Here is a 9939-nt window from a genome sequence, read left to right on the forward strand (position 1 = left end):
ATTAGGAACCCTATGTAGAGCTGAACCTGACTAAGTTAAAATAACTGTCCCCACCACATTATTTCTAGTTTGTCTGCTCTAAGAGAGGGGGAGAGGGAGGGAGAGGAACGGGGTGAGAGAGAAAGAAGTGGAGGAGGGAGGGGAAAGGGGGAAGGAAGAGCAAGGGCAGAGAGAGCCGCCCTATAGTCCTTACCCCTCCTGCCCAGGGACATAAGGACTTGGTAGGCTACCAGCCAAGTATATGTCCCGATGATGTCTGAATGAGTGAACAGAAGAATACGGCTTACTTTCACTCAAAAAATGTTTTCACAGATTCAATTTAAGAAGTTAGCTTTTTTAAAAAGCCTCAGTTCCCCTTAAATACTATTACTTTCTCAATTTGTTTACAATAGAATATATGAATAATTTATTCATTCCCACCTAAATGTGTGTTTGACCTAAGATATCATTTTTGGAAGATTTGAACTACATTGTCAACCTGGGGAAAATACCTCACGTGTTTGAAGACAAAGAGCTGTATTCTATTATAGTGAAGATTCGATCTTTGGCTCTACAGTCTGGTTACACAGACAGCAGAAAATCTTTGCTTTCTTTCTTCCAAAAGGTATGCTTTTGTAAGTTGACTTTATCACATTATCATGTTAAACACCAACATTTATAATTCAGTTCATGATTTTCAAACTGCATATAATTTCTTTGTTTCTTTAAATAAATTTTTAAAGCTAACACCATTCATCTCTGCACACAAACACTGTACCCCAAGTACAGGCTATTAATGACTTTTTTAAAAGGTACTTACATATATTGGCAATAAAATGGGAAATTTCCAAGATTATTTCCTACACAGAGATTCCTTCCAAGTTAATGTGATTTTCATTTCAGCTATGTTGCTAACAAGTCAGGAAAGGCAAGAAATAAGAACTTACGTCAGGGATAATAGCACACACTGCACACCTGTAATCCCAGCACTCCAGATGCTGAGGCAAGAGGATCACCAGGAGTTCAAGGCCAGCCTGGGCTACGTAGTTCAAGGCTAACCTGGACTGCATAGTGAGACCTGTGTCAGAAACAAAACAAAACAAACTCCCTTCAAATAACCCTAGAATTGACCAAAAAGTGATAGATATAAAAACAAATTGGCCAAAGAAAGTAGATAATCCTTAGAATGAAGTCATGAACTCAGCCACCAGGGTCTAAGACAAGACCTCAACTGGCCCAGTGACCTAAGCCTTTGTGCCCCTCAGACATGACAGTTGTCACAGGAGGGGGTCAGTGTGGCCAGGCCCAGCATGCTGGAGGAGGACCACAGGGCCCTCGTTTCTGGGGCCAGTTTGTGTCTATGTTAGGGTTATTTGGAAATTGAGCCTGGCTTCCCAGGTGCTTAGTATGTGTCGCAAGAAGAAGATGTAACAATAAACAAATCCAGAAAGGGGATCCACAGTTGATAGAAAGCAGATGCAGTAAGAATGGATGCTTGGATATGGTGGAAAGGCTAACAGTTGTCTTGGTAACCCTTGGCACTCCAGTGACTGGCTTCAATAGTTTACTGAATTGATGACAAGCAGTAAGGAAGGACAGAGAAGCAATCGTGTGGGGGGTGGAAGCTAAGGCACTCCAGAAGTCAAAATCAAGAATCCCAGCTAGAATGAATTCAGCCTTATAGCTGTCTTCCCCTACTCCCAAAAGTGCTTTGCTGTATCTTACAATAATGGTGAACAATAAGCTGCTCTCACTGCCGACATCAGCCACGTCCAGGCAGTTAGGTGTGGCTAAAGCAAAGAGGCACTTCACTCTTACTTTAAATGTTTCTCTATTATATGAATTTCCATACTTTCTGATCAAGGAGATTATGGGGCCACAGAGGAAAGTGATCAGTGATGTAGAGTGTGCCTAAGGAGAGTCACATAGAGAGAAAACATTCTCTCAGGCTTTCACAGAGAGCACATTGGCCAAGCAATGGCCGTGACTCATCCTCATGGCTGACACTGACAAAGGTTCTACAAAGTGCCGTACAGGGTTACAAGCTAAATCCTGAGGGGATTTGACTGATCTTGTCAGATACAAAAGTTACATTCTTGTTACATAGGTCCCATTTGTGGCACATCGCAAAAACAATAGACACCAAAACCAAAGGGACATTTTGGAACTCTTTATCACCTGAGTTCAGCAGCAACATTCTCCTCCGAAACTGACAAGAGTGAAGCCAGTCTCTCAGAGGAATAGCCAATGGTTCCAAGAGATAGGGGTCCAGGGGTTGGATCAGAGTCTAGGGAGTCCTGTTAAAGGGATCCCAGACGAGCCCCCAAATGTGGCACACCACAAAACCAATAGACACTGAAACCAAAGGAGAAATTTGGAGCGCTTTATTAGCTGAGCTCAGCGGCAACACTCTCCTCAGAAAACTGACAAGAATGCGCACCTAGCTGGAGTGACACACAGTTTTTAAAGCAGAAAACCACAAAAGCAGGGGGAGGAAGGGGGAGTTTTACAGAGTTAGTCATGACCGAGGGTTAACTCTTTGTTCTTGTAGATGAGGTCATATTTTGTAAACCCTGTAGGAACATGTCCTTATTTGGCTTAGGCATTGTTTTTGTTCCGGTAGTCAGAAGGACATCTGATGACAGTTTTACTCATTTTTTCGGCATTCTGTTTGTTCCCGTAATCGGAAGGACAGTTTAACTCATTTTGTGGAATGGTGAAAAACATTTTTTATCTTCTCTAGGAATGCTGGGAAACATTTTCTTATTTGTAGTCACATTTTGTGGTTAGGCATGGGTGGGAGTTTACAAAAGAGATCAAGGTTTTACAAAACAGAAGTTATAAAACTTGTTACAAAATGGAGTTGATTAAGCCAGCTTACAACACCACTGAGTTTATTTTCTTTATAAATTTTTAAGATCAAGAGAAGGAAATTGAAAAAGATCTTACCCTCTAGGCCTCTTTGGGCTTCAGTACTTATTTGGCAAATAGGTTACATGATGCTCGAAAGTATTACCACTTTACACAAGTGGGACTCTGGGTTAAGAGAGCACTGGCCACTGGGCTGCCTCAGTCGTGCAGCTTCACACAGCCAGGTTTCCTGAGGACATGAGGGCCAGCCAGCTGCCTTGCACACAGCAGTGTCTGCCACGGCTGCTGTGGTCCCTGAGTGGCAGAGCTTCTCCCCAGTCTCCCACTCCCTCCACTCCTCACTGTCTTTCAGCTCTAAGGCAGCTGGCCATTCTCTCTCTGGTTCCCATGGGTGTTGTAAAGGCCACCACCCTGTAAAAAGGGCCGAGTAGCCAGACCAGATGAATGAACTGTAGCACTGACCCCTTCCCAAGAGCAGCTCCCGCAGCCTCACTGCTGATGCCCTGAAGTGAGCCAGGTGGAGCAGACACTGGGACTGCAGTTTCCCTCGAAAAGCAGGCGCTCCAAGCAGCACTGACTCATCTCCACCCATGAAGGAAAGAATGGAAACACGTCTTAAGTGCTACTTCTGATGTATTTTTAAGCATAGATTACATTTTAACACTTTATATTCCCATTCCTTTTCAGAGAATAAATAAAAACTTCCATATTTTTATAATCATGAGCCCTGTGGGACCTAACCTCCGCCAGATTTGTAGAGTGTACCCTGCCATGATCAGCGCCTGCACAATGGACTGGTACCAGAAGTGGCCAGAGGAGGCACTTCTTATGGTAGCCAACTCTTTCTTAAGGGAAAAGGTGAATCCAGAGAAGAGAGAGGTAAGTCGCTGATGAGATTGAGGTCCCTGCCTGTCGATGGCACCCAGACAGCATGAGCTCCTGCTGGACGCAAACAGAAGCAGTGAGCCAAATCCAAACCAGGCCTGTTGCTTGTCTGTACTCCACCAGGTCCTTGTCTTCTGTCAGTGTCCACCCCATCTCAGAGATGCCCACAGCCCACACTGCCTGGGTTGTCAGCACACTGCCCCATGGTGAATGGCAGACTTCAAGAAGGAAAGCGGCACTGCTGTGTACAGCAGGCCTATGAGGCGCGATGGGCACCTCTGTGTGTGCTAGTGGAGGGTGCTGGCGTGCCTGCTGCACAAAACCACAAGAAAATGGGCTCAGGGTTTGGAAGCCACAAGGACAGGTCTGTCCTGTGGGTGAAACTGATCCACATGACCTGGCTGACAGAAAAAGCTGTGAAGGCCTCGGGGTTAGGGGTTGTACCCTGACTTTTGTTCAGTTCAAGATAACCAGAGTCCACAGACCAGAAAAAAAAGGGAACTGTATGTAGAGTGAATGGTGGTCAGTGAGACTTGTTGAGTTGGAGATGGGTAACAGGACATGGTTAAGAATACTCTCCAGTACCAGCAAAGGGGGGAGGCTCTGGCCCTGCCCACTGCCTCATCCCTCAGGTCCCTACATGTTTATAGCTTTATTCTACTCAGACTTCTGAGACAGTCCTGCCACTGATGACTGCTTGAATAGAGAAAGTGACAGGTGAAGGCACAGAGGGCTCCGTGCTGTGCATCCCAGAAGCCACTGTCGTTAGCTCAGGGTCACTTCTCCTGCCTCACAGCAGTCCTGCCCACTGACACTCGTGTTTGTGGAGGCAGGACAATGCCAGTCTTTCACCTAGGAACATTCTCGACAACCAGTGTCTCAGAAGCAAATTGTTATTTAAATTTATTCACAGTATTCGCTTTTCTATTTTTAATGTATATGCAGATTGCTTTCTTTTAATTCTTAAAAAAATCACTGGTCTTCAGAACTTAAAAGAAAAAATTGCCCCAACGTGTGTCCAAATCCACAAAAGCATGGAAGACTTGCACACATGCTACTTTCAAGAAACCCGAAGTCAGTACTACTTGACGCCTAGCAGCTACTTACAGTTCATGGAGACATTTGCACACCTTCTGAGGTCCCGGGAAGAGAAGATGCACAGGAAACGGTAAGACTGTGAGGCCCAGCCAGAAGCTGTGTTTCACATCAGTGCTTCTTATTTGTGGAAAGAAATGAGCCTGCATTTGCCTTTTGGTGTGGCACCTTCACAAAGGGGTGGGGTGTTTTCCTTCAGCATATCAGGGTGCTCCAGCGAGGAAGAAAGGGGTTAGGGGTTAGTCAGATGCTTGTCACTAGCAGCAACAGAGAGAACACAGTGTCCACTGTGAGGGCCCTGGAAGGAGGAGACATCCCTGGTCAGAATGCTGGGTGCAAGGTGGAGCCCAGAGCCTCCGGGGTGCTTGGTGGGGCTCACCACTGAGCCCAAGGCCCACCCCTCACTCCTAGTCAGAGCCCAGGATGCAGCGACAGCCCCCAGGGGGACAGGAATTGAGTTCACAGGAGACTTGTAGCCTCAGCTCACAAACATCCCACATTCTCTGTCCTCGAGGGACAGGTCAGCTTCGGGTAAGCCTGCCCACGCAGTGTGTGCCCAGGTGCCATGGCAGAACCACCTGTAATGATCCAGCTAAGCTTTCTTTTAAAGCAATTAGCCATCAGTTGTACCGATAATGCTGAAACCCCTGAGGAGGGTATCAGTCTATCCCACCTGGCAATATAACACATATATGCAAAATAAAGACAAATCTGCAGTCAAGGTCTGGGATGACCCAGAGTTCTCTGTGGAACAAAAGGCCTCATGTCCAAAAGCTCATGGCTTTTACTGCTATCACTCAGGGAAGTGGGCAAGGGTCGCAGCAGAGTATTAAGGAAAAGAAACTTTGCAGGTATTGGCTACATCAGGCACAGAAACCGCCAACTAGCACTGTAGTAGACAGCGTGATGTACGCAAGGCCGACGCCTTTACTGGCAGGAAGGTGTCATTCTTTCTGAGGTCCATGGCCTCAGCTGAGATGTCAGCTCACATCTTATCCCGGGAAGCTCACAGGTTCCGCTCAGGTAATCAGCACAACACCAGGACTACTCTAGCCGACTGGATCCGTCCTTTGGCCGATTAAGGGAACATCTGGTTCAACACAACTAGCTTGGCCTGCCTCGGTGGGTAGGGCTAAAGGAGAGGCAGGGACTTCACGCCCCTGTTTTATCACTACTTGTTTGTATGTCAGTGAGGCCAAGCCTGATTTTTATGGAAAAAGCACCAGCAGCCTTGACAGCAGCTTTTGCTGATGGAAGCAGGGTGTAGTTTTATTACATTTTTTTTTGTTAAGAAGGTTTTAAAAAGATCTGACAGACCAGCACTAGTTAGATTCAGGGCAGGTCAGTGTCTGAGTAGAGAAGGCCCAGGTCTCCATTCCTGGAGTCAGAGTTAAGCAGAGGCTGAAGGCAGCTGAGGGCAGCGGCCTGACTACACTGGCCAGTTCCCTGCAGACAAGAGCCAGAGTATCAGACCCTGTTCTGCTCCTCCCTCCTGGGCCCTTACCTCTACCAGGGTCACGACTGCTCCTCCCCAGCGGGCCCCATGAAGCTGCCTTGCCCTTCTGTAGTGTCCCTCCTGTCTCACCTGCATGTCCAAGATAGCACACAACCTCTACCTCACAGGCCTGTGCTGTCCTACAACCTCTCCTGCCAGGACCCTGGGAGATTCTCATCTTCTACACATGAAAGTCTATTCTGAATCCATTGCGGCTCATATCACTAGGTCCTCACCAGTGGCCCCGCCACCCAGTTTGTCTTTGCAGCTCGCAGATGCCCGTGGAGCTTCCCACAGGGAAGTGAGAACACAGGGAGCCGGGAGGTTGATGATGTGCTGTGGGCCTCTGGATGCCAGATGGCTAAGTCAGGCATCTTTCTGGGGAACCACCACATTGAGAACCCAGGTTGTCTGCCAGAAGTGTGTTCCCCTCCAAGCTAAGCCCAGCGTGTTATCTTTTCTGCTGTTCCTTAAGATCCATTTTATTTTTAATGACATCTGTTCTTTATCAAACCAAGGAAACATGATTCCTAGTTCTGTAAGAATTTTACCATAAATTTCATCTCATGCTTTTCCTTTATCGATTGATATAATTATGATTTTTCTTCTTTAATCTGTTGATAAGGTGGGCTACATGGACTGACTTTCAGTACTGAATGAGTGTTGCATCCCTGGAAGAAACCTCACTTGGCCATGATGTATATTGTCCTTATATATTTCCAAGTTACATTTTTCTAAGATTTTATTGTACCTTACACCTCCTACTACAGCTTGGCACGCCAAATCTAAACTATCTAAAATCCAAAATTTCATGATATTCAAAACCTTTCAGGTTTTGTAGCATTTCAGATTTCGGATTTTCAGAGCAGGGATGCTCAGCCAGAAAAGTCTATGCAAAACTCAAGATTTCCCAGAACAGTGAGCCCGAGACAGCTGTGGTCCTGTGCTTGCTTTTCCTTCAGGGATCGTTTCTGCTTGGGTCTCTCCACAATGCTGGAAGCAACCCAACTGGTTAGAGACATGCAAGAAGAGCTCTTGATTCTCACCCCTCAGATAGAACAAAAGACAAAGGTAAGAACTGTGTTTTGAAACCTCTTTTGGAGTCATCGTCCAAAGTGAAACCAAACATGGTAGAAAGCATAGGCTCCGAAGCCTGACAAAGCCAGAACCACGCCAGCGTGCAGCCTCGAAGACCACTTCACTTCTTTAGTCTCCCTTTTCTTAGCCATAAGATGAGGCAGAAGTAAAAATAATAACAGGAAAATAATGGTTACAATTTAATGGTTAACTGTGATCACAGGTATGTAACTAACATGTGGAAAGATTCCCCACTGAACTTGGCCAGGCTGTGGTAACTTGCTGTCTGTCAGGGATCGTTCTTTATGGGCCTGGTCTGAAACGACAGCCATTGTAGTCACCTTAGTTTCTCTATCAAGCAAATATATTTGATGAATTTTATTGTAACCAAGAGAGATATTTTAATTTCTTCTTTAGAAAGAGATCATGTTTCAGAGTTCATTCTAAAATGGTTTGGTTCACTAGGAAGTAGAAGACTTGATGGAAAAATTACAGAAAAATTCACAAGTGGTGGAGCAAGTTCAGATGCTTGTTAAACAAGATGAAGAAATCATGGCTCAAGAAGTGAGAATAGTAGAAGATTATGCTCAGGTAAAATGAATATATATATATATATATATCAATGAGAATCATTTGAGATTTGAAGTTATTCCCTAACCCCAAATGTAAAGTTGAAGAAGTAGTATTCAGCCACAGGTCACGTCCTTTTACCCCAGCAAATATGTAATGTGCCCCCCCAGTCAGAGTCTGTGAAATGAAAATGCTCACAATCCAAGACCTCGGAGAGAGGAGTGCCATCATCTTCCATGTCTTTAGTCAAGCAACTCATCAATTAAAATATGTATATATATTTAATTGAAAACTAAGAGCTCTGGTAAATTCTATTTTATACAGCCCCATCATCAAAAGGCAGGGTAGATTTAGAATTGTATGTGTTTATCAAGAACATGTGTGTAAAGCGCCTTTTTAGGCAGTCGCAGGGATGGGGGTTCAATCGCTGGCATGCTGTGCCAGCCCCACTCCCAGGATGTGCTGAGATGGCACTGAGACAGGGCGTGGTGGCGCACACCCATAACCCCAGCACTTGGGAGGCTGAAAACAGGAGGATCACGATGAGTCCCATCTGTGTAGTGAGACTTGTAGGCCCTGTGCTAAAAGTACATTAAAAGAAGAACATTTGTGAAGGAGATTGCCAGCTTCTACTAAGTGGTGACCACCCCCACCCGTAGTTTTATCACTCATGAATACAGACTTCCTGCCGACCAGCCTCTGGGCCCATTCAGTGAAAACCTGTCCCCTGCCCCACCCACACACTTCTGAGACATGCTCATGTTCCAGTGGGATGGCAGCCCTTCCTAGACCAGGTGACTTACAATAGGAAAGTGAGTGTCAGCAATGAAAATATAAACGTATAATCACAATGCTCAACTCAGCTCTTCAGCCAGATCCACAAAGTATCCACAGACACAGCTGCACCACTGAGCAGCCGGACAAAGAGTGAGGAAAGGGGAAAGAGAAACTAGTTCCGCGCTCCCTGCACCCCCCAGAGGCCCCCCCACACCCCTGCGACACCCCCACACACACCCTGCTCATGCACCTGCACCCCCTTGGCAGCTCCTGCCAGACTTTGGGAAGGGTCCATACCTCGAGGGCCAGCTCGTGCCTTGTTGGCTTCACAGGGAGCCACCTCCTGCCCAGGAGCAAGCAGTACAAGACTTCAGAACTGGGAAGCAAATTCCTACTCATGCGGGCTTGTACCCGAGTTATACAGATGTGTAACTGCAGGCATTGTAACAGTGTCTAGTCATATTCCCAGCTTCAACACATAAAAAAAAGAAAATGTACAGCTACATTCATGTGTACTTGGAGGCTTCTATTTTTATTGCAGAAAGCTACCAATGAGCTACAGAGTGTGCTGCCTGCTGTAGACAAAGCAATCAAGGCTCTGAATGCACTAGATAAAGCCGACGTTGCTGAATTAAGGTAATTTGCCTACATTTCTTTTCATTTTGAGGGGGAGGGGAGAGGTACCAGGGATTGAACTCAGGACCTTGGTGCTAAGGTATATCCCCAATCCTTCTACATCTCTTTTGAGTTAGAAAATCTCAGAATAAAGATAAACGCATGGTAAAAGTTCCCAAGTCTGTCTTCCAATTTTAGATTACTTCTTTTTTTAACCTTTATTATTACTTTAAAATTTCTGATAGGTGCGGTATTTACTGCACATTATCAGTTATAAGCCACCAATGCTAAGAAATCCATATTTTTTGTACCCTTATCTAGAGAAGAAAAAATACTCCAGTTACACTAAGATGACCACTGTAAGGGACTGAATCTCAACCTCCCAGAGGTATAAGTTCAGAACTGACAAAATGCACTGTTGCCTGAGCAGCCAGGTCCTGAGTATGCAGGACTGGCTCTGGGGTCACTTCACCCTAACCCTAACCCTAAGCCTAACCCTATCCCTAACCCTAACCCTAACCCTAACCCTAACCCTAACCCTGAGCAGCCAGGTCTGAGTATGCAGGACTGGCTCC

At 45.7% G+C, this 9939-nt stretch overlaps 1 protein-coding gene across 1 annotated transcript in view; it reads left to right on the plus strand.

Moving 5' to 3' along the window:
- Window positions 1–9939, plus strand: part of Dnah14 (dynein axonemal heavy chain 14) — a 394744-nt gene that overhangs the window by 288586 nt on the left and 96219 nt on the right. The window contains 6 exon segments of the mRNA XM_012513730.1: window positions 443–604; window positions 3538–3729; window positions 4722–4903; window positions 7288–7396; window positions 7868–7993; window positions 9291–9385. Of these exon segments, the coding sequence (XP_012369184.1) occupies window positions 443–604; window positions 3538–3729; window positions 4722–4903; window positions 7288–7396; window positions 7868–7993; window positions 9291–9385 (866 nt within the window).

Source organism: Octodon degus, unplaced genomic scaffold, assembly GCF_000260255.1.
Source record: "Octodon degus isolate 3935 unplaced genomic scaffold, OctDeg1.0 scaffold00017, whole genome shotgun sequence".
NCBI lineage: Eukaryota > Metazoa > Chordata > Mammalia > Rodentia > Octodontidae > Octodon > Octodon degus.